At 36.2% G+C, this 26,727-nt stretch overlaps 1 protein-coding gene across 3 annotated transcripts in view; it reads right to left on the reverse strand.

Moving 5' to 3' along the window:
* LOC115453190 (four and a half LIM domains protein 2) overlaps window positions 1-26,727 on the reverse strand; it is a 195,810-nt gene that overhangs the window by 79,513 nt on the left and 89,570 nt on the right. For 2 of the 3 annotated variants that reach the window (XM_037443464.1, XM_037443463.1), the window contains exon 2: window positions 3,584-3,809. The exons of the other annotated variant lie outside the window; for it this stretch is intronic. In XM_037443464.1, the coding sequence (XP_037299361.1) occupies window positions 3,584-3,768 (185 nt within the window). In that variant the 5' untranslated portion in view covers window positions 3,769-3,809. The remainder of the gene's footprint in view (window positions 1-3,583; window positions 3,810-26,727) is intronic. 3 annotated transcript variants of the gene reach the window in all.

The following is a 26,727-nucleotide window of genomic DNA, read 5'->3' on the forward strand; positions in this document are numbered from 1 at the left end:
TTCTCGTCAATAGAGCCCTCACTAACAACGTTGAAGAAATTTCCAGTGTGTCGACCAGGGTAGCTTATATGGTTCTTCGGTTATCTAAACGATATACCATGAAGATCATACAGGTCTACGCACCGACTTCGACACATTCGGACGACGACGTGGAGGATATGTACGAGGACATATCAAAAGCCTTGCACAATACCACAAAGGCCCATTTCAACGTTGTTATGGGGGACTTCAACGCTAAAGTGGGAACCCAAAGTCACGGCGAATCCAGAGTGGGACCACATGGTTATGGATGTCGGAATCACAGAGGACAAATGCTCGTAAACTTTCTTGAGAAAGAGGGGCTCTTTTGATGAATTCATTCTTCAAAAAGGGACCCCCAGAGAAGGAAGTGGACGTGGCGAAGTCCGGATACTGTGACAAAGAACGAGATCGACTTCATCATGACGGACAAAAGCACATATTCAGAGATGTCTCAGTGATCAATAGGTTTAATACCGGATCCGATCACCGACTTGTACGAGGCTCTCTGAATATCGATATTAAGCTTGAAAGAAGCCGTCTCATGAAGTCCACGCTCCGACCTAATCCACTCCAAATCATGGCGGGTTCCGAAAAGTTCCAGAGAATGCTCGGAAATAGATTCGCTGCATTGGCACCCTCTGAAGATATTGACGAGATCCTACACAATCTGGTTGATGCGCTTAAGGGAGAGGGCATCAAAATCTGTAAAATGCAGCGTAGAGGCAGAAAGTCCAAACTCTCGGATGAGACTCTACGGCTTATGGCAAATAGACGCGAAAGCACCCAAGTTACTTCGTCAGAGAGGTCAGACCTTAACAGGCGCATAGCAAAATGATACGCCGAGACCTTCGGAGCTTCAATACACGCCTCATTGAAGAAGCGATAGAGCGAAACCGAGGGTCTAAGGTATTTGCTCAGCAGCTTAGAAGGAGCCACCTGACGAAGTTAACGACACAAAAGGAGCAAAAACCGTTTCGTCACAGTCGGAGATTTTTGCCGAGATTGAGGACTTTTATGGTCGATTATACGCTGCACATGCTTCTTATCCACGGCATGTCGACCATGATCCCAGAGCCACCCTGACGCGCCACTACAGCGACGATCTGCCAGAAATCGACCAAGGCGAGATCGTGTTGGCTCTGAGACAACTTAAAAATGGAAAAGCCCCCGGTGAGGACGGAGTTACTTCGGAGCTCCTGCAGGCAGGTGGCCTTCCTGTCATACAGGAGCTACAAAAGCTGTTTAACACCGTTCTACACTGTGGGAGAACTCCAAATGCGTGGAGTAGGAGTCTGGTGGTTTCTTTTTTCTTTTAAGAGGGGGGATCAAACCCTTCTAAAGAATTATAGGCCCATCTCACTCCTGAGCCACGTCTATAAGTTGTTCTCCAGGGTTATCACGAATCGCCTCGCTAGGAGACTCGACGAGTTTCAGCCCCCGGAGCAGGCTGGGTTTCGCGGAGGATACAGTACCATAGACCACATACACACAGTGAGGCAGATTATACAGAAATCCGAGGAGTATAATCGGCCCCTGTGTTTGGCATTTGTGGACTATGAGAAGGCCTTCGACTCTGTCGAAACCTGGGCTGTCCTGGAATCCTTACAGCGTTCTCAAGTAGATTATCGCTATGTCGAAGTGCTGAGATGTCTATATAAATCTGCCACTATGTGTGTCCAAGTACAGAACCAGCAGTCGGGACCCATTCAGCTGCGCAGAGGGGTGAGACAGGGGGATGTTATTTCCCCAAAACTGTTCACAAGCGCACTGGAGGATTTGTTCAAGACTCTGGACTGGAAAGGTATGGGCATTAACATAAATGGTGAGTACATCTCGCATTTGCGTTTCGCAGACGACATAGTGATAATGGCAGAAAACACTGGAGGAACTACAACAGATGCTAAACAGCCTAGCTTCGGCCTCACAGCGAATAGGTCTAACAATGAATCTGGATAAGACAAAACTTATGATCAATGACCACCTAGATCCAAGACCTATCGTTGTCAATGGCCACCTTCTCGAAGTTGTTTCGGAATACACCTACCTTGGGCAGATTCTGCAATTAGGAAGAAACAGCCTTGAGAGGGAGGTTAAAAGAGAATCCAGCTGGGCTGGGCCGCATTTGGCAAACTGCGTCGGGTTTTCTCGTCACTTCTACCACAATGTCTGAAAACGAAGGTTTTCAACCAGTGCGTCCTACCTGTCATGACCTACGGTGCCGAGACGTGGACGCTCACAGTACGGCTGGTCCACCAGCTCAAAGTCGCTCAGCGAGCTATGGAACGTGCTATGCTCGGAGTTTCTCTGAAGGATAAACTTCGTAACGAGGTCATTCGTCAGAGAACCAATGTCATCGACATAGCACACAGGATTAGCAAACTGAAGTGGCAGTGGGCAGGGCATATCTGTCGAAGAACCGATAACCGATGGGGTAAACGAGTTCTTGAGTGGAGACCACGGCTCGGCAAACGTAGTGTAGGACGCCCTCCAGCTAGGTGGAGTGACGATCTGCGAAAGGTCGCTGGTAAGAACTGGATGCGACAGGCCGAAGACAGGGTAAAATGGCGTATATTGGAGGAGGCCTATGTCCAGCAGTGGACAAAGATATAGGCTGATGATGATGATGATGATGATGATGAAAATTATCTACAACACACATAATTACATAATGAGTTAGCTATTTTAAGAGTTCTAATTGGTATGAATGTTGTTGGACAAAGGTCAGAGATTATTATTTGTAACCTATTTTTATCACGATTGAAATATAAAATCATAGTTTGAATAATTCACGACATACTGTTTAACAGCGATTTTAACTATTATTAATTTATTTCACTAAACAAACAAACAAATTTTCCTAAAACCCCCAAATGCCCTGAAATTTCGTTATAGCAACACTGGAATTGAGGGCATTAAAGCTTAGAATACCTATATGATACATTTTTACCACTACAAATCCATTAAATTCCCGGAAATGTTGACTTTAACACCACTGTTTTAGCACTTAAAGTGTTTCGTCCACAGACTCATAACGATGTTAACGGCCGGCCTAATGAGGGCCACGGCATTTGCCGATTTTAAGGGTTATAGGCTGGCAATTACTCTACACTGCATCATTAATTGAAAATATCTGATACCGGCTATTGTCTGGGCGAGGTTTAATGGGCCATTTATAAGCTTATATAAAGGAGATTAAGTTTCTATTAAGTTCTTCTTTGGCCTGGTGGTTGTGTGTATGGGTTTAGAGCTGAAGGTCTTAGCGTCTGACTCCAAATGGAGGAACACTTGGTATGGTTTCAACTAACAATATTTCTGTAACTACTTTTAGGTACTTGTCAGATAATAAGTCGTAATAGTTTACTTACAGTTTTCGACAACATGTCTGAAATGTTGAAGAGGAAATTTTGAAGCTACTTAATGTTTTGTGATATTGCTTGTTCAACGTTTAGTAGGTTCTATTCTGCTAAATAGTAATTCCCTCAGTATATAATATAATCCCTCACGATATTCCTTCACAACTTCAGAAACGCGTAGCACGTCATTGACCTAGTAAGTCACTTACCTAATAACCATGTCCAGGACATCTTCCTTCTCGAAGACCTTGCAATACAAGTGCAGTATCTTCAGACAGGTGTACTGGAGGCCAGTCCATGTCAGGTCAGCTGATTTGAGCGCTTCGTTCCAAGGACAGTTATCGTGTCTTGACAGGCAAAGCATGCCTTCACCAGATATCTCCGTTGGAGGCATTTAAATTATTCCACTCACTTTGGTTGATGAAATGTTCATGACTAACGAAGGAAATGGTAAATGACTGATTTTGACACTGTTTTTCGAATTTATTATGTATTTGTATTATGATATGGGATTGGCATAAACACCACAGTAATAAACCAATTGAATAGATCAAATTCTAGTTACGTTGAGTTTTCTTGTAAGAATGTCTAGAAACACTGAACTGATCATATAAATTCTTTCAATAGAAATATACTCTATCTCAATAAAAGATATTTTGATTCGATTGCTAAATAGCTGAAAAAATTGATACAGTAAAAAGGAAGTTAAAAAGTACAGTTAATTATATCACCGGATGTTGATGTTATCTGTGTGCGTCATACTGAGAGCTCCTAAATTAGGCGCATGATGTCTAAACTAGAAGAACATTCCAATCACAAGTGTTAATTTAGTATTCACTTTTAGATCGAGTTACAAAGTGGCTAAGTTCTGGTAATAATTTGTAAGTTTTCGGACGACCACCTCAGCCCGTCCCGTGACTACGAAGGCATTTCTTAGAAACGAGAAAATTATAATATAAAAATCCGCGATAAAATCCTTGAACAAGTTTTATTTCGATGTCTTAAGTACGGGTAAACATAAGAAATCATTCAGATAATTATATAAATTTGTTTGTTTATTAACTATCGTTTTCCTTTGTGAAGAAAATTTCGCTAGGAAACCTACATACCTGAGAATGCTCAGAATAAAGATTTCGAAGGTATATGAAGTCTGCCAACTCGCACTGGGCCAGCGTGGTGAACTAAGGCTTAAAAACCCTCTTAGAAGTAGAGATGCCCGTGTAGGCAGTAGGTACATAAAACAAAGCATTATATTATAAGTCAAAATTATTAAAGTCATCTCGATATGATTGTATTAGTTGGTAGCAGTAATTTCGACCATAACTCTAACAGAAAAGAATATATAAATTAAAAAGTATCCAAATCGAACAATCTACGCCATATACAGTTGAAGTTAACTGGAGACTCAAAATGACATCAAAACCACACAGATGTCTAGAAGTTTCCATTATAATCTATTAACAACAGTTATCAAAACGTGACACGTATTGTTTATTTCCTAATTACTTCAATATAGAGCGTCAATAGCAAATACAGGAAATATTGTACTGGGAACAATCCATTAAGGAAAGTGGAATAGTCATAAACCACAAACTAATTTGCTTAAACACTCACGTGTTATAAGTAAAATAAAGTTATTCATTGTTTTAGTTAATCACTGTTTTGTTATTGTTTTACGTCGTTTTGTAAGTTCAAGACATGAGCCATTATTATTAACGGATCAAAATTGTGCAGCCATAATAAATCAATAAAACTCTTTGGAAGAGACTTGCGTACTGACTGCCTCACGTCTAATATATTACGTTTTTTAAAACAATGAAATTAATAAAAATTCTTCTTCATTTGATTAATAAAATTTGTGTCGATTGTTATAATTCTCAACGTGTTACTTTTTCAAAAATATTACCAATCCTGTTTTGGTACAGTATTTAGTGTATTCATTAGAAACTAAACCGTTTTCTTGTTCTAGTGACATGTATTAAACTGAAGTCGTTATACTTATAATTAAATTAACTACAACGAAAAAGCATTATATTTATATTTATTAAAAGTAAAGAGATTATGGTGCCTAGAAAAGTATACGATAATGATATCTCAAAATAGACGCATCGTAATTCATTAGTAGCGTTCTACTAAGTAAAAATAGGCACTAGTTTTACAAATACAACTCCATACATCTAAAACAATAATTAAATGCTTATTTAAATTCATTAAAATGACAACAAACTCCGTCGAACGAAACTCTTAAACTTTTTATGTCGATTAACAAATAATCCCTATCAATCAACTAAGTGATCCTTCCCGGGACCTCAAGGAAGTATCTAATTTAAACAATTCGCAAGCGTATTATTTGTTTCTGGTCTTTGTCTCTGCATTGTCACACGGTTATCGCTTGAAACAGTTCCTCGTTTTTTGTTTTTGCATAATTTGTCAATTTGCTCGCCCCTATTACATTCAACTAAGTTAGAAAAACATCGATGTTATCTCTGCATATCTGAAAAGGGAAAAGGTATGACTATGTTTAGATGATAAATTTGAACTTATTTAAATTGGTGTTACCATTAGCTGTTTTGAACAAACTACTTAATTGCAGACTGAATAAATCATTACTAACAAACATTAGCCCCAGAAGTCCAAAGCCTTAATTAGACTGAGCAATTTTCTCACCCGTTTGCTAGATATAATCGCCAAGAGATTCGCATCATAATGTTAACACATAGGCGAGAATTAAAAACTCGCAGACGATTGTGTCATGCAAGAATCGCTTGAGCAAGTTTTTTGCCCACAGCGACACACGATGACATTTTTTCTCTAACATGTTGAGAGTATCGAACAAACTTGTATACGACTCTATTGCGTAGGCGAGGCGAAAATTGTATGTCAACGCGGTCAGGAATTGCCGCGATATGGCGCTAGTTCAAACGAGGCAACTGTTACGTCCTGTCAAAAACTCCTATGTGTAGCGAGAAAATTGCTCGGTCTGATTGAGGCCTTAGACAATCTATTAGTTACGTCACGAAAACTTAAATCAGCAAATGACACATATATCCAAAATCGGCGGCCATTTACGCAAACCTGTACTATACGGTATCTAAAAACAAAAATTATTCTGCGTAAGGCGACTGGCTTGATACGACTGGTTTCCATTTGGTATAATTAGATTGAAATTGCATTGGCTAGTCGGGCTGTATCCTAACAGCCTTATATGATAGCATACATATTAATAAAAGTGAGTCATAGTATAAAAAAATACTTTTATTATGTACTATGACCGCGCACCGCCTTGCGACTCGAGGATGTTTAAATGTTTCACTATAAAATAAGATCAAAAAGTTCATATATTTTATTGATTTGTGGTTGTCTATGGTTTTGTGATAAAACTCTTTTGGTTTTTCGCACGTGAATCTTAAATAAATATGGTTATTAATTTTTATAATATCAACCTTTTTGTACCTGCAATCTAACCTCAAAAACAGTTGAACAAATTTTGAAGAAATTTCTTTGTAAGAGGGAAAAAATCAGACACTGTGACAGAAGATTTTTTAGAAAGTAATCTAGGATTGTATATGATACTCCTAATGCAAAGGAAGCTTTACTGTCACATTTAGTCAAAGGATGAGCTAATCCTTACGAAACCACACCATAATTAGAGTGACACAAATTTATGCAGGCAATGCTAAGTGATCTAACAAATTAAGACGCGTGGCTGCATACGAAATCAGCACGGGACAAATTTGTTAAACTACGCAATACATAAATCTTCACTTCAGGATAGGCAGCGATGCAACCAACACTATTATACAGATTATTTCAGTCCTATATAAGTTAGTGTACGTATATCACAGTAATACAAAATCCGGATACCTCATAATATGTTTATCAATTCGGTAAAACGCATATTGTGATTGCCAGAGATTGGAATCCAACTTTACAAGTTATAGGTTGTATTAAATGCACTGAAGTCTAGACTAGATCATTGAGATAACTGAAGGCTACTACACCAAAATATCTTCGTGACTATAACAGATAGAGACCCTGAGATTAAGGTCATGAAACCTTGTGCCATATCTGGCAATAAAGGCTGGAAATTCTTTTATTACATCAAACTAATCGAGTCCTAAATAGATTGAAATGTTTAGATTTGAGGTAAAGTTATTGATAATATTCATTCTTTGAAAGGGTTAGGTAACGAATTAGGAAGCGGGTGCCTTGGTTGGTTGCACCTCTGCCTACCTCTTCGGGTATGAGGTCGTAATGTGTGTGTTCTAACAATATTCTATGATTATTGGTTATGTAAACATTGTCGGCCATTATCTATACTATTATATAAAGCTGAAGAGTTTGTTTGTTTGTTTGTTTGTTTGTTTGTTTGTTTGTTTGTTTGTTTGTTTGTTTGTTTGTTTGAACGCGCTAATCTCAGGAACTACCGGTCCAAACTGAAAAATTCTTTTTGCGTTGGATAGCCCTTTGTTCGTGGAGTGCTATAGGCTATATATCATCACGCTATACCCAAAAGGAGCGGGGCAGTAATGGCTAATCTCAGGAACTACCGGTCCAAACTGAAAAATTCTTTTTGCGTTGGATAGCCCTTTATTCGTGGAGTGCTATAGGCTATATATCATCACGCTATACCCAATAGGAGCGGGGCAGTAATGGCTAATCTCAGGAACTACCGGTCCAAACTGAAAAATTATTTTTGCGTTGGATAGCACTTTGTTCGTGGAGAGCTATAGGCTATATATCATCACGCTATATTCAATAGGAGCGGAGCAGTAATGGCTAATCTCAGGAACTACCGATTCGAACTGAAAAAATATTTTTGTGTTGAATAGTCCTTTGTTTGTGGAGTGCTCAAAGTTATATATCATCACGCTATGACCAATAGGAGCGGAGCAGTAATGGCTAATCTCAGGAACTACCGGTTTCAACTGAAAAATTCGTTTTGTGTTGGATAGCCCTTTATTTGTGGACCGCTATAAGCTATATATCATCACGCTATGACCAATAGGAGCGGAGCAGTAATGGCTAATCTCAGGAACTACCGGTTTGAACTGAAAAAATCTTTTTGCGTTGGATAGCCCTTTGTTCCTGGAGTGCTATAGGCTATATATCATCATGCTATAACCAATAGGAGCGGAGCAGTAATGAAACATGTTGCAAAAACGGGGAAAATTATGAGTTTTGAGAGCTTCCGTTGCCTGCGCTGCGTAAACGGTTAAAGTTATGCAACAATGATGTATGACGGGATTGTTTCACTTAAAAAGCTAGTATTTTTATAAATTCGAATGTAATTATGAAAATAGGTCAGTCCGTTGGCTGTTATGATCACTTATCAGATACATATAAGTGATGAACACCTAATGTCGGAAGAAATGTTGCTACTTCGCCAATCTATGAAAGAAAAATATTAATTGAGAAAAGAAACTTCCAACCATTATCCTAATCCATCGTAATTCTATAGACACTTAGAACAAACCAAATAAATCTTTAGTACAAATGGTTTATGCAAATAAATTAATATTATGCGTGCATATTATTAGATTATGACACAGCTCGCGCCAGATTGTGTAAGATATTTGTCAAATTAGCGACTACAAATGACAATGTCATAATGATGGAACTGGCAGTTGGCTAATTATCACAAAATAAAAAAAAAACGCGATAATTATTTCAATTTAAATATTAATGTTTTTAAATTTATGGCCACGTCATAATCAAACTGCCAGGAACAGTGCCAAAATAGTTTTTTTATTGGAACTATTTGGACAGTTTATATTTATGATATGCGGTAGTATCGCAATAAATAGGACAGTGCTCTTAGGTTTGGGAATGCGATTTTTTTAGAAATTGTGCGAATTTCTCTAAATACAACACTGATATTATTTTCATGACGTTTAAAAATTGATATATTGTTAATTTAAGTTGCAGTTGAAACAAAATATCCATTGAAAAACAAAGAGACTATTAAAATCCAAATAATGTCTAAAATGCTGACCTTATATATATATATATATCTATAACTCTACACTTAAGCTAAAAAAGCATTAACAAAAATTTGTTCGTCAGTCTGTTCCCCAATGTATGTTTGAATCATTTTTAATCAATACTAATATATAAAGCTGAATAGTTTGTTTGTTTGAACGCTCCAATCTCAGAAACAACTAAACCGATTTTGTTTTTTTTTTTCACTAATAGAAAGCTACATTACTCCTGACTGCTATAGGCAATTTTTTTTATCCCGGAAATACTTTTCCACGCAGGCGGTGACGCAGACAAAATATCTTGTAAGCAATAGTTAAGCGATAAAGGATCGGAATAGGCTGAGCTTTGTCTTGCAGCCAATGAGAGCAGAACAGTAATAGTTCCAATTTATTTTATTTTTCAAACTGGCCGAACTAAGGTGAAAAGTGCATACTGACGCATACAGCCGTGCAATGTACGTAACTTTTATTTGCATTATTTCAATAAACACGCGCTGATCCGGGTTTTTGTTTATTGGTTCTTCCTTACACAAGTTTACGTCTAATAAATTTCGTTTGAGAGGCGTTGAATTAATTTTATGTACGCCTACAATGGCGTTTTATAGGTCACGTCTGTGTAGTGTCCGAAGACTTAGAGGTCGGAAACAATCTTCTCTGACCATTTTAATATCTTTTTTCTAGAATTAAACTACGAGAGAAACAAGTCGCTTGCCTGACATTTAAAAACTCCCAGCAAATAGTAGGAACATCATTCATAATTTTGAATTATAAGAAAGTAGGCTATAATTAAAATAAGGTTTCAATTTCCATTATGTAACGTCTTATTTTTTCAATTATTTAAATATAGAATCTTCGCACATATCCGACGCACTCAAGCAAAACAATTTAGTACAGCAGGTCAGTACAGCGGAACACTTCTGTAAGGTTTCCTGTGACTATGCAATATGCATAGCCAACGCATATTTCGCTTAATTAGGCTGGTACCCGTTCTATTTTTACCGAATAGTTATTTCCAGTTTTACAAGACAAATGGATTTATTTGTATGTCCTGTAATATTATTGTTAGTTGTCGATATATCCAATAATGGTTATCATCCACAGTATTCCTTAATAAATTAATTTACATTCATTTATTTTTAGTCATAATTTATTGTTTGTTCCCCAAATAAATAAAAATCGAAATAACTATTTTCAAGACAACTTACTTACATTTTTTTATGTTCAATTTGTATTATTTGCGTGCATATAAAATAGCAAGGATACAGGAATGTGCGATTTTTTCAATGCTAATATAATTATAGTCTAAGCTCTAATATGCTTACATTATAACAATCATTCACTGATTACTGCTGTTTCATGCTGTCTTCCTTATGTATATTGAGTTTTACAAGCCATGTTTACATGTCACGCTGTTTTCATTTTATCTGGAATTATATTTTCAGAATTAAACTCATGTATTTTGTAAATTATCGCTTGTTTTAATGGTAAAGTAAACATAGTGAGGAAACCTGCATACTAGAGAAGTTCTCTATAGGAATTTTAACTCTACCAATCTGCACTAGGCCAGCGTAGTGGACTAAGGCCTAATTCCTCTCAATAGTACACGAGGCTCCTGCCCAGTACTGGGACAGTATATAATTTTAATTGGGTTAAGTTTGGACTTCCTTGTTATAGAAAACGAGCGGCTTTATCGTCTCGTCGTTCGGAATTTAATAAAATAACCTTTCTGTGACTTATTAAATTACGTTTGTTGTGCCTTATACAAAGCCTTTCAAAGACACACTTTCTTTTAAAAAGTTATGTGCTCCGATTTTACCATTTATGGCATTGATGTATTATTTTGATCTCTAACGCGATAGAGCCGAATGTATCACCTTTCTCTTTTCAACTTGATAAGGTATATATCTTATGAATTGTCAAGATGTCAACCACAGAGAAAGCAATTAAAATGGTAAACAAAACAAAAAAGGAAATCTAGTAGCCCATCTAGGCACGATAAAGTGACCAAATTGTATCTGAAATACAATTGTGTAGAAGCTTATTTAGAATTTAGTCGCGGTTTCTTTAATTTTGAGCCTTAAACGGAACAAGCGATGCCGCAGTTTTCAAAACATCAGGAAAAATATAAATCCGATATGTAGTTTTATTGCAGTGTCTTACATTCGCGTAAACATAAGAAATCACTATACAATTGTTTAGTTCAAAATTTTAGGTTACCATTAAGCAAACATGTTTGTGTACTTTAGTTACAAAAAGTATTAGTTGTGTGACCTCAGCGTTTCCGACATTTGACAACGCAAATGTTGCTCGTAAAGGTCAAACGTATCGTATAATTGTTCGATCGGATCGCAATGCATAAACAAAAGAATGAAGCATACATAAAATCCATATTAGCTTAATACGATGTATTGGATACCGTTGGGTTGGTAGACTTTAAGTGCAGTAGAGTTAAGCCCATGTTTAATACAAGACATATTGGATACCGTTAGGTTGGTAGAACTAGACTGTGAGTGCGATAAAGTTTTAATTTCGATAGTCAGATTGCAGACCGTGAAGGTATTAGCCTTTTTCAATAACTGATCCCAATCCTTATCTTTGATCCGATCTATAGAGCAATCCTCCTTCTCTTTGCGTCGTTGCCCTCAGTTGTGAGGGTCGTGACCACCTCTCACCAGCTATAGAGCAATCAAAATGAGTCAATTGTGAGCAAATAAAACTTTCTGTTGATTGGACCATTCTCGTGGTGGGTCGAAAAAAGGGATTGGAAACGTTTATTGAAAATGACTGATAGCTAGACTACAAACAATGTAGAGATATCGTTCATCTAGATTACACTAATTAGTAATTGAATTATTACTTTTGTGAGTTCGTTACGCGTTCTCGTTCGAAGTCATTCTGCACAATTTACTTATTGTTTTATTTCACCTACTCAACATACATCATGCATAGGAATTTAAAACTAATCGTAATCAATTACCGATAAGAACACAAAAAGTTATCTTTAACGTTTAATGTTATCATGTTAACTTTTGGGTTTCTTGTCGTAATTTGTAATTGTACCATTCCAATTACATTTCGTCATCGTAATCCTTAACATGTAATCCTATTTTTTGGCAAACAGTGGAATGCACCCACGATATTACCCGCCCACTTAGCGCCACGTAGGTATTCGATTATCACTCACGTATAATCAAAACCCACCTGCGTAAATCGGCCATTATAAAAAAAAAAAAAATTACGCATATCTCAAGTCAGCAATTGTTTAATCATCGTTTACCCTTCGTAAATGACGTGATGTCATACACGCGATGTTGTGATATGTTCGAAAAATATTTATTCATTACTAGCTTTTTCTCGCAGTTACGTCTACGTGAAATACGGACCACATTTCCACATTTTCCCCTTTCCTTTAAAGCAGCTACATCTAACAATTAGGGTTATATAGGTAACATCAAACAGGCCGGCATTATTGTGTCGACTGGCAAGGGATCTCTCGTCAGTCGATAGTCTTGGACCCCACTCTGTCTACCATTAATTGTGGTCGGGGTCTTTGTCTCGTTCGGATAAAAATGTCCATCCAAAGTCTGACTTCAAACACGCCATTTTCATCTCTTTATTAAATCATCTATCTCCGCTTCTTTTCTTAATTATCTTCTTAGAAATGGTAAAGCCGCAGATCCTTACATACACTCACGATAACAATATTTGGTATTTTTATCAGTTTATATGCTTGGTATCTGGGCGTTGGTAGGCAGCTATTGTATTGATAAACAAATTACCATGTCCGGTAGTAGAACAAATGTTTTATCTACTAGATAGAGGAACCCTGCTAATGACAATTATTCTGGCATAGCCTCACACTCAAAGTTAATATGAATAATACTTTCTTACTGCTCTCCTAAGCTGTTTAAAGAACTCCTGCGAAAAATTTCATGCTTCCAGAACAAGCGATTTAGATTACTCGTTACTTATGGTTTAGTCGTAAAACTTAAGGACGGACAGAATAACTTTCGCATTTATTAGTATTGATATATTGTCTAAATTATGTTATAGATCATAAAACATGCATGATTATTATAAACACACTAAGATAACGATAAAATTCTTTAGTTATCTCGTTAAAAAACAATGCAATAAAATATGCATTCGCAAATACTTACATCAGAGATTGTTTGTTACCACTTCAAAGCTAACTACTATTTACATTTCGCCGAAATGCTGAGATAACAAGATTCATGAGGCCATAATATTCTTAATATAAGCTCACACTATCCCAAAAGGGGTATACAGATACGTAAATAACACACACAAACGATTCAACATTTATTTCTTTCTTAAAACCCAACAAGATTAATTATATTCTATACGTTATTAACTATCCACGAATGGCATAAACAGGGGCCGAACTGGCCGGCATAATTATGACGATTGCCGAGGGGTAATCATCTCTCGTCAGTCGACATTTTATTAGACCCCACTTCACTTACCATCAGGTGTAGTGGGGTCACATTATCATGCTCGTATAGAAAAAAAATCATACACCTATTACCCGTTCAGTAACAGTATTAACAGTATACGCCTCGGTTTGTTCCTAATCCATATGAGAAAGGCAACAGCAAAAGAGCATGACGTTTCTCTACAATACAAAAGGGCAGTATGGTAAAGATGTGTCCGTTCTGAAGTTAGTTCCGAATGATGGCAAATGACCAAGAGTGTTGTGGGTAGGCCACATAAGCCGCACATCAGATGGCCGATTGGGGAGGAAGGTACTAGAATAGAGGCCAAGAACTGGGCACAGGAACGTAGGGAGGCAACCGCGAAGATGGACCGACGACATCATTCGGACGGCCGGGAAAGACTGGATGCGGAAAGCCCAAGACCGCACTATTTGGCGAAATATGGAAGAGGCCTTTACTCATCATTGGATAGATGAAAGCTGTAGAGAAGAGAAGAGAAGAGAAGTTGTGCCTAATTTCAGACCAACATAGAGCAGCCTTACTGTACTGGTTCATTCATAATAAAAAACCTATAAATATGACACAAATGGATCCACGGACAATGCAATATTTTAACACACGGATGACATTCTTGCTCTGACATCATCCTTTGTTATCGAATAACGATCTCAAATTTAATGAGACCGTAAAACTTGATCAAAGGCAGTAAAATATTAATTATAAAGAAAATGCGGACGAATCTAAACAAATATTTGGCACAGAGATCTATCGACATGTGCCGGCAATCAAGCGTATTTATTATGAATTCCTATTCGGAAGCAATGTTGTTTCCTGCTTTGTTATTTATTTGCTATATTCACCTGTTTGCTATTGTAGTTGCATAACTTAGAGATTCTGGGTTCGTTTTCTAGTTTAAAACTTGGGTTTTTTCTAACACAATTTAACTAAATAGTAACTACAGTATACGAGATGTAAAACCCGCTAGTGACCCACGTGTGTCATGTTCCGGGATCAGTCTGTGTATATTCGGCTTCATAAACAGGCCGGCATTATTGTATCGACTGGCGAGGGATAATCATCTTTCTAGTCAGTCGACACTAATCGCCACTCCACTTACTAGCAGGTGTATTGGGCTCATTTTGCCTTGTAAAAGAACTTGTATAGCGGACTCTTAACTAGAAAATGTAAGCCCGTTGTTGTGAGGTGATCGGTTGTTAAAACCTTACCGAAATATGCTTCCAAATAGCAAAAAAAATAATAATTAGTAAACATAACTACAATGTTATACGTATTGGACCACAACTAGGATATTGCTTGAGGTTGAAATAGACTAAACGGAAGTCACTACGCAGTCGCAATCGAAGTAATTTAGTAACTTCTTACTAAAGTTCCCCAGATATTAGAATATATAGGACAAAAAACAAAAACAGTCGAAAACAATGTTGATTTTGTTTTAATAAAACTAATTTGTAATAACAGTAATGAAAACAATCAACCTCGCTGTTGATATAAACCAATGTTTTTGTATAACGCGTGCGAGGTTTCATTCAAACGTAACGTGTTAGTTTCCGAACGCTCCACGTTTTGGCACAACAAATAAACAAATTATTTGCAAACGCAGCTGTGGATCTTCAATAAAGGCTAGGAAAAAATATCTGGGTTACCCTTTATTGTGGAGTGGCCAAGCGTTCCCTTATACTTGAGATTTTTCTTAATTATTTGATGTAATAGATAAAATGATTGGTGTTATTGTATTTGTAAATATGTGGTGAATTTTTGTCCCCTCTCTTCGCAAAAATAGTACTGCTTTTCCGTGCAGTATGACACAACTGGGTCATGAGTATGCAATAATGTTAAAATATAAAATCATTTTTTAAACATCGGCAGAAGGAATATTAGAAACTCTTATTTATTTATTTATTTAAGGACCTCCAACAAAAGATACACGGCATATAATAAATACAATGTCGTAGTATTTGTACAATTAACAATATGACGTGCCTCTTCAATTATAGGAGACCACAGCATGCAAATTTATATATTAGTACAGCGGCAAAAATAATAATATTTGTTACTAATATTATTTAGATATACAGAGTGTCCCAGAAATTAGTGTCATAGAATCTTGTATTAAAAAGAATATACAGGGGATATATTATGTTCCAACAAATACATTAATTATAAAAAAAAACATTTCTACCGGAAATTATACCTAATATTTGAATAAATTACTTCGTAGCATGACATAAAATTCTTATATATTTTTATAGCTGAGTCATTTGTATTAAATAATTTATATTAATTAACAAATAAAACTTCCTGTCCAAAGATAAGATTTTCATTTGTGAATGAATTTTATTAAGTTAATTAGCATAATGTATTATGCTTAACACGCCATGTTATTATGTCTTAATGTTTTTTTTACTTCCGATGGAAAAGGTGTGTATTTGTGTATCCATATGTCGCAGTAATCGAGGTGGTTCTTAGCTGGAATTGATGAATAACCTTTCAGATGTTTAAATCTTCAAATCGGAGTATCAGACCCCGTAACGGTTAGATGAAACCTTTATGTCCGTCGACGCGAACACACTCGGCTTAAAAAAATCTAGGTACTCATTACAAACTTAAAATACACTTATTTTTTTAATTTTTAATGTTTTTTACTGTCTAGCGTTACTTAATTCTTTTTATATTTTTTAACACTTGTTTTTTTATCTAGAAAGTCTGGCGATTATCCGAAAGCATGGCCACCCCTCGCACATTTATAGTACAACTGGCGCCGTATTTGTATTTAGTCTCCGTACCCACCTTGAAGTCTCGCCGTATGATTTATCATTTAATTTATACATGCGTGACGTCTTCCTCATTATTTTCGAAATACATTTTTCATGCGTTAAACCTTGTTAATTTGTTACGGAAACAAACATGGCGCCATAAAAATTAGGTTAACCAGTGTTGCACAGGATATTATTACATTATTTTTGCTTATTATATTAATTATCAAAGAGTTTTAGAATTATAAATGTATACTAAATTCAAATTATAAGATTTACCCACCAATAATAATGTTGGGGGGAACAAATTACGTATCAAATAGCGGACCCCCCCCTCCCTCACCCAAAGTGAACCAATGTAACACATCACTACAAAGTATAATACAAAGTCGTTTTCTCTGTCCCTGTGTCCCTTTGTATGCTTAAATCTTTAAAACTACGCAACGGATTTTGATGCGGTTTTTTTAATAGATAAAGTGATTCAAGAGGAAGGTTTATATGTATAATAACATCCATTAAACAGTGGAGAAATACTGTTATTTTGTTATGTTATACCCATGCGAAGCCAGAGCGGGCCGCTATGTTTTTATATACAACGTTCACAGTTTTTCTGTAGTGTATTTAGTATCAGCATTGCACCCGTGCGAATATGCAATAATATGTGATTTTGTGAACCCATATACACATCAGTAAAAAAAAGATATGGGATGTTTGACACGATCGCTAGAATCACATTTCTGCTTACCCGTCTAGGGATAAATATGCACACCTGAATAGGCGCATGTAACCTCAGTGCCCCCCGCCACCCGAGGGACTTCTTGTACGTCTCCACATTGAATGCACGCCCATGCATAGGAATCATTTGTTGCGGCTCTAGACACACAATCCAGTGTGTATACCTCGTGGTAGGAAGTCCACATTGAGACCTAGGAGAGCTCGCAAATTTCCCCTCCATTTCCCCTCCGCCCATCCTAAAGGGGTTCCCATCCTACTCCCATTCATCCTTCCCAACTCTATTTAAATAGCATTAGCAAAGCTGTGGGTTTCAATTTTGCCGCAGGGTTTCTCCCGGTGTTGACTGTAAGTACGAATAACAAAAAAAAGTAGTAAGAACTCGCCCCCTCCGACTTCTTCGCGCAAACAACTGTCTCTAAAAGAATAATAAACACTGTATAATCATAAAAAATAAGTGCGTGTTATTAGTATGTACTATGTACGTATATATAGATGATAGACAGCTGGAATACACTGTAATTTCTATCATAGACGAGAAGATACATTCCTAACAATTTTAACTATTTGTATTAGCAAGGAAGAATATTTACGAGCAATTTCAACTAGTCTTATTGAAAAAACAGGTCTGTTACATCTGGAAAAATGTTTACTAGGTGACTAGACTATTTTAAGACGATTCAGAGACGTATTTGGGATTTAATACGATGTAATATTTGTCGTAATACGTAAACAATCAAATCGCATACCAAATGTGGCAAAGTAAATTTTATTAAAAATAAATACAGCTAGGGATTCCACTGCTTTTTATAAAAGTAGAAGATTTACTAAAATATATAATATTGTAGGAACGAAAGAATTCATTATTTAGAAAGTATATTACAGAAATACCTTTGAATTAAATTTTAAAAAATCTATACTTGTAGGCTGAATGTTTCGGCTTCCTAGGTGTACGAGCGGGATTAAAATAAAATGACCGCAAGATGGCGGGTCTCGGGAAAATCACTCAAGGTGAAAGGGGAACGGCAAAAATATAATTTGTTTCAAAAGTGGTAAACCTGTTTACTTAATCCTGTTTCCCGATCATACATTTAATGATGATTGTCGAAAGACTGTGCCAATCACGAGACATTACGAAATATCTTAATATATCAGATACATCACGTACCAAACAAATTGCAATATTACATTGATTTACGTCTCAATTAAAAATCAGCTAATCTCCCAATAAAATCAATTCTGACGTCCGACATAAACCACGTCAGTGACGCGATGTCCTAAATACAGCCCAATCTAGTCCACCTGCTGGCGTAGTCGGTCTTTGATTAGTCGGATTTATTTTCGGAGCTGAAGTTCGTTGTACACGATAAGAGGATGGATATTGGCACTCGAAAGGAATTTTGTGTCAAATTGTTTAAAGTTTCGTAATTTTACTTGGCAGTATAAAAAGTACACGATAGTCCATTCCCAACTGGGAATGAAACGGACTGCCGAGACAAAGGTCCGCAGCCAAAACCCAAATATCTCCAACTTTTCGAAGTTACGTTATCGTTTGCCTTAACAGTGACGGTTAACATCGTAAGGAAACTTATCTAACTGAGAATTATCCATAAGAATTTCGAAGGTATGTAAGTCTGACAACTTATAGTAGGCCAGCGTGGTGGACTATAAGGCCATTAAGTAGAAGAGACCCGGTCTCAGCAGTGGAGTTGATTGCAAGCTTCAGATTTTAAAATAGTCACCTTAAACCACTTTGCAGAATCAGGTACCAAATAAATCGTGTTAATAATCCACACAACAGTTGCTCGGCAGTTGAACCAACATCTCAAGAGACCAAGAAGGCAACCATTACCATAAATGCTAATAACTTTTAAAAAGCCCTGTATTGCTGTGTTCCTGAAAATGGCTCTCCTCTATTTAAGGCCTTAGTTGAAGGTGTGTGAAGTCTGTCAAACCTAGCGCGGATTGACAGACTTCACACACCTTCAACAGTAAACTTTTTAATTAAATTTAATTAAAACTTTAGAGAGCGTAATATCTCGTGATAGCGATAAAATACTGTAATCGCGAAACAAGCTCGGACGCGAGTCAGTGAATACGCTATCAGTGTCGGCTGCATTGGATATGTTGATAACACGGCACAGTTGCAGCGGAAGTGTGTAGGTACATCATAACCGTCTATTGTAGTAATTGTTTTGTATAGAAAATTTAGGGAAGCATTGGTTGCTATATAGTTTAGTGTTCATCATCATTATCAGCCCTGTATTATACACTGTCCCACTGTTGGGCACGGGCCTCCTCTATTACTGAGAGGGATTAGGCCTTATTCCACCACGCTGGCCTAGTGCGGATAGGTAGACTTCACACACCCTCGAAATTCCTATAGAGAACTTCTTAGGTATGCAGGTTTCCTCACGATGTTTTTCCTTCACCGTTAAGCAAGCGATAATTCACGAAGTTTAGTGTTCATCCAAATGTAATTCAGCATTGCTTGTCCCTATATGGAATATATAACTAGAGAGCTGGTCGATGGTTGAAGTTAAGCGGCATCCAGTTGCACCACCAGGCACAACCTAAAAAGGACAAAGCAGTACATGTCTCTCCTCTCCGCTTGGCACCCTAAGACGTTAAGACTATTATGATCAGGAACATACCGAACCCACGCTCGTTTTTACAATTAATGTAGGAACATTTAGTTTTTATGACAGTTGCTGTAAATTTATTTATGTACAGCTGGATTGTTAGTCATAGGATGACTAAGAAAAGCCCTAGCGTAAATCTAAATGTGTCCAGTGTGCATAGTAAACACAGGTGTTCTTAGGCCGTGGTCACACAAAGACGCAAATAGAGCGTGCAACGGAGCGCGTTAAGCACGCTACACTGATAACACAGGCCATTTTTTTTTCTAAATCGATTAACTATTTATACTAACTTTCTTATTTGTGTAAGAAAAATGATAATAGTGGTCAATCAAATTACTGCGGAATTCATAACAGTTTTGTAATTAAAAGTCGAAATCGTTTACGACGTGCATACAATATGTAAACACGGCAACACTGCCAGTAACACGTTTAAACTCCCTACACGCTCTATCGTTAGCTGCAGCCTTTATAATTCAGGAGAGCCAACTATGTAATGTTGTTACACCTATAAATTAGAATAATAAGACATTCTGCGCTCGTAAAGCCATCAACGATGACTTTTATGCAATATTTCGCAGACATTTCGGGATAAGGTAGTAAACACCCCACACAAAACCGTATGGACGGTGCGCAGGCGACTGTCAAACAGACCACAGGCTACAAATATTTCAGCTCTTGAGGTTGAACTAATGTCAGAGTGACAGGTAATGTTATACAATAATTTAGGATACAAAGCCCCTATAGGCTGTTTGGAACAAGCATGGCGTTTCCAAAACAATATGAAGTTAATACCATGGAAAATGCAGGTGACATGGTAGGAATTTTTATAGGATTAAAAATACTTTGTAATTCAAGGTATTGGATGGTATTTCTACTGTTTATGGGCGGTCGCATAGCTTATCATCAGCCGAAGGGTAAGCTCGTCTCGTCATTCAAAGCAATAAAAAAAAAGTTGCCTCATAGTTGATGTTTCCTATTTATATCTTACATAAAGTATCAGTGGCGTCTGCAATTACATTTATGTCGAGAAACACAGAAACGTGTGCGGCTCCGAGACAACGTAGGTGGTGAAAACTACCAGACGCTCGGAATATTCATATCCCATGAATAATCCCGAATTATTGCCAGGAGTTCATAAAACGTGTTCAGTAAATAGAATAAATCCAAAAATAACACTTAACAATTAATGCTATTTTTCACACGAAATTAAATAGCAGTAAAACGTTTAACTGCTTGTGACATATAAAAAGACAGTAAAATGCTAAAGCAGAGTTCCTCGTAAAGACGGTTTTATGATAGGTGTGGCCAGCCTTGACCGGGAATAATCCCGGAAACACTGCAACCTAGCGTGGAATATCATTACATAATGCACGAAGGGCTTGGCAAACGGCAACACTACGTCAAATGAATCACGAAAGCTGAGCTAGATTAAAAACATAATATTTTACTTTTCTGATTTCCATTTATTAAGCTTAACCGACCGCACCTTTTATCCGGTATTTAGATTCACAAAGGTTTAAGTATTCATTAGTAGTCAACCTCTTTGGCCGCAATAAATACTTTTTTCTTTTCTACTATAATGGCAGATGTTCTATTTTTAAAATATGCTAATATCGTTAGCCATCTCGTCCTAATTAATCTATGTCTTACAATTAATATCCTTCGAAGTAATTGCTTTAATAACTTTTTCTGCTTTAATTTGATTTATGGGATATTCATTGAGATAATTTTAACGTATGAGCGTAAGAAACTCATTAATTCTCCGCATCGTTGTCATATTGGATATCTATCGAGGCATGGCTACTTTTTAAGCGATATAAAATGAGGAGGAGGTTCCAATTCGATTGTTATTTTTTATTTCATTAATTATAGGTTTGCAAAGATAATGCAAACGAACAGCCTCATATTTACGTTTCATTTTGGCTCATCTATCGAGACACCTTCGCGTGGGTGGACAGAAGAGAAATTCATATTTAACAGACGTCAATCCTGTCAATGTTATTCGATATTTTAAAAACCCGGTCAGTATGATAGACGTTTGACACGCATTGTCTTGCCTTGTAATTAATTAGGAACAAAATAGATTGTTAGTTGTTACCCAACGGATTTTTTTGAGACAATTTATTTTTTTATTACTTTGCACTAACGGCATAAGGGGCCGTTCAAGTATTGCAATATGAGGGGAGGGGTGTCTTGTAACACGTTACGATGCGTTACAAAGGCAGGAGGGATTTTCGTACAAAGTGTTATGTAACATTGTTTTTTTTTTATTTTAAAACAATATCAAAGGTATTTTAGCGACTTTCCGGTATTTTGCGAAACAGAGTGAATATTAGAAAAAAAAACACTTTAGAGTTACATAACTTTTGGAGGTGGGCAGGGGCGTACAGGAAAACGTTACGACGCGTTACATTGGAGGGAGCTCAAAAATCTTCAAAAATTTCGTTACGTAATACTCGGACGGCCTCTGACATAAAGATATCGTTTTTAAAACAATTCGTTGAAGTAGCTTATTGTTATACTTTAAAGTGTTCTCATACATTATAGATCCATAAAGTGGTTGTTTTAAGACGTTTGAAATAATCACACATCATTAACTTTTAGAAAACATAGCATTTGGTCTCTTGTCTTATCGTAGCTTTCGTTCCAGAATAATGGCTCTTAAGTCTTGAGTCTTTAGACATGTATTTCTAAACAAATATCTATTTATGTTAATAAGGTATCTAACAGTAAAAGTACATGGATTTTTTAACGGTAAGTGGATGCTATTGTGCTGTCAAATTATAGGTTACCACGTGGGCTTATTTGCAAATGAGAAAGAAATTATATCTTAGTTTTTCGAGTTGCTATTTTCTTTAGTGTAGTTTTTGTACAAAAATCTATATTGCAAGAGGTTTTTATGTGAATTTTATAATTGTACTTAGGTGGTATTTATTACCAATTATTTTAAATGCGCCTGATATTTGTATGCTTTTAAAACAATCAATTTCATATCTTAAAATCAGATCATCTCTAATATCAAAAGAAATACTACTTATTTGTTTAAAGTATGAATCGATTCTCGGAACAATTCGCTTTGACGCCAATTAAAGCCGTGTTCACACTTATGAGCTGTAACTACAACCGCGTTAAGGACGTGGAAACAAAGGCAATATTATAGGTGGGATATACTATAGATAGATAGTTTCTCTGACGGTTGTTGGCGAGCAGTACCTTGGACATCAGCTCGTAAACAGTATCCACATCTTTCACATTACATTTCTACGATCTTCATCTTTGGACATTACTCATAAGACATTTAATTCCATTTTACCTAAAACTGGCAACCGCGAACCGCTAACCAGCCATCAAACCGGAATACATTGCTTGGCGATAGAGAAAAAATTATGAGGTGAGGAAATCTACCTACCTCAGAATTTCAGAAGATTTGGAAAGCATGTGAAATCTACCAACCCGTATTGATCAATCAAGTTGGACTAAAGCCTAAACCCCTTTCAGTAGTAGTAGAGGCATGGACTTCTTCCCTCGAGTTAGGTCACGGTTCCAGCAGCGGCATAGTATATACAGAGCTGGTATTATTAATATTTATAAGTCTCAGAGAAATCTATTATACGCGGCATCCAGCATGGCGGTAGTAGTCAAAGCGGTAATAGACCGATTCCTGCATACGAAAGACCCAGGACCCTGTTCGCTGGTGTACACCCGCGAGTAACCTAAACAGGCCATGTTTACTTTTTAAATGAAGGTTATTATTAGAAACGTGTCACCGGCGCCTACAGCGGGAGCCGGTTACTGCATTTGCGATAATTATGGACTAACGGGCTGGTACAAGATGTTTTAAATAATATGACCGTCGCGAGCTACATTTAGCGCAAAATGAAACATGTATCCTGTTTTTTTTTTAAGTGGATTAATATGTTGATCAAGCCATGGAATGTTAGAATTACTTTAGCAATGTAGTTTAGACAAGATGCGCGTCTTGTTCCGCTATATTCCAACCTCACCAGGGGTAAGAGATTAAATTTTCCGAAAAGGAACCCTACACAATATAATATAGGTACTAATATGCATAAATGCAGTCTGCAAATCGTTTTAATGCGAAAACAAAGCCGGCAGGATTCGTGTTATACAGACCTTTAGGCAATGAACATTACGCTAGTTCGTATTAAAACAAACCTGCAATTGATGTACCCTATGTATCATTTTTATAGTTAAATTATGTGACAATTCCTCATAATTTAAAATTGTGTAACAGGTTGACCATGCTTGATCTAGTTCAAGGATACCTTGAAGAGTTTAGTCTAGTAGTCCCGCAGCTGCAATAACAACTGTCGGCGTCGAAGAAATTATCTTTCAACGTTTTCTCGCGCGTAAAGAGAGATCAAAACGTCCATATTTTATAGAAAAGAATATAGAATCCTTAGAAGTGTGTTTTTCTATTATCATATACAACAAAAATCTTATTTGATCTCAAATACACATCGGGTCGTAATAAAAAATAAGGCCTGCCTATATTTTTCACCTACGCCCAACTAGCAAAACCAGCCAACTTAAAATTGTATTTATTAATAGCAGACTTAAATTACCAAATGCATCATTGCATTGATCTCATTATTGGCATTAAATGTTGTATTTCAAAAACCCTAATAATTATTAAAACAGTCCAATACACGTCGAATCCAAACCCACAATACAAAACGTAGATCACTTAATCCCAAATTCCCAATTTATGTTATCCAGTAAGATAACATGGAGTTATTCCAACAATTTCCTACGTGATCGTAAAATTCCTTTACAGCATTTCAACCAAAACAAGCGACCGTTGAGTCAGGGAAAGCATGAGTCAGGCGCCTGTACGCTTTTTGGAATTTCAAACATGTATTTATTGGTTAAAACTTATAACATAAAGTTCATGGTCACCCTAATAGTACCTATTAGTGATAGCTTGCCAGATGTCTTGATACTTTCCAATATTATTTTCGTGTTCAAAAATGTATTCACGAAGAAATAGAGACATATTTGATAGTGGCTAGGTAAAGTTATGCAGTATTTCGTTTAAGCTTGAAGTTAAATGATAAGTATTTTTTATTAGCAATATAAAAAGACATATTTCATTAATTGTACATTTTTTTCTAGACACCAAGGGCATAGTGACCTAAATTGCTTCCTAAAACAAAAATGTAAGGCAGTTGCTATCCGGATATTTCATTAAGCCATCATATCAATGTCCTACATAAATTAAGTGGAAGTATTGCAAGAAGTGCGTATTCTATGATCTCCGTGCTTCGTAACTGTTAGTAACTGTTACTATAACACTACTGTATACCACTTTTAGCATTATGAAATAGCTTTTTACGATTCACACGAGAAATAGATCGGAAATGATAATATTGCATGTGCGTGCGCAAGAGCAAGAACCATTTATAATATACAAAAAATATTATCAATAAAATGTTACTTAAAAATTTTAAAATCATTTATAAATATTTTTTGTCATTTACAAAAAAAAATCACCCCAAAAATACCATTTTCTGTGCAGAAAAATTAAGCCAACACCTGTTTTTTAAATATAGGTTTAAAAATCTCATTTTCACGCTCGCGGCTTTCATCTGTATTGTCTATGACGTTTATGTATGAACCGAATCATAAATAGTTATGTTTAATCTGTTATAAACAATGAGTTTTAATTACATTTTCATTACTAAGAAAAATATCCCGAACATTCTACTAAAAGTGTTATAAACAATATTGTTTAGATGTATGTTATTTTGTCTATGATTATTTTTAAATACATCCGCTTTAATATGAAGTTTATTATGATAGAATTAGATTATTATTTGTAGTCAGTTGTGAGGGGCTATATGAGTACTTTCATGAATAATTATTTATGCGCTCTATTTCGAAAAAGCCTGCCAAAGATTTCGGATCGAAAACGATTTTTACTTATTTTTTGCTACGAATAAGTAACTGCATTAATTAGTAAGTAGATTCTGGTATTGCCTTAAGCCAGAGCCCTTGGAGCTTAAGTCCGAGACATTCTTATGAGACCTATTAAATTACTATAGAGTATTGTTAAGTATGATAATAGATCTATTAAAAACAATGCAAATGTGAAAATATTTAATGCATTTTGCGGATCAAAAAATAAATCATTCCTATTCGCTTCTGCAAAACTAATACGGTATCGCACTGTTACAAATCAAATTTAATCAGCAGCTAAAGATAAGTTAGCATTTCATTGCTTTAAAGAATAAAACAATTTCTTTACTAAAATACAATACAGTTTTAATCCAGGTGCGACCAAGAAGGAAACACTCAATGTTAATACAGTACAGTTCTAGATCAATTAAAGCAGTTCAAAAGTCGCAAGAATTACGATTTTATGAAATAAGTGCTATATTTACGGTTTATGAAGTCGGGTGAAAATTAAAAGACGCTTTTCTACTGTATTTTGCGGTAATATATTTTGCAGCATTTTGAATAATCGCTCAACAAAATAGCTAATAAAATAAACCTCGGTTGAGACTAAACATATTTCGTAACGTCTATTTTAGTTCTAGACATATCATGATTATAAATTAATTATAATAAAACATTATATTCTTTAACCAAAATAGACGTCTCAATATATTTAATTAATTGAGTAATTACTACGAAGGTTTATATCAGGCGGTGAGCCGCCGTAAAAAAATAAACCATTATATTGTACCACATGAAGATATATGCTAACCTTAAAGCTATTATGTTAGATTTTCTTCATAGCTTAA

Source organism: Manduca sexta, chromosome 26, assembly GCF_014839805.1.
Source record: "Manduca sexta isolate Smith_Timp_Sample1 chromosome 26, JHU_Msex_v1.0, whole genome shotgun sequence".
NCBI classification, from domain to species: domain Eukaryota; kingdom Metazoa; phylum Arthropoda; class Insecta; order Lepidoptera; family Sphingidae; genus Manduca; species Manduca sexta.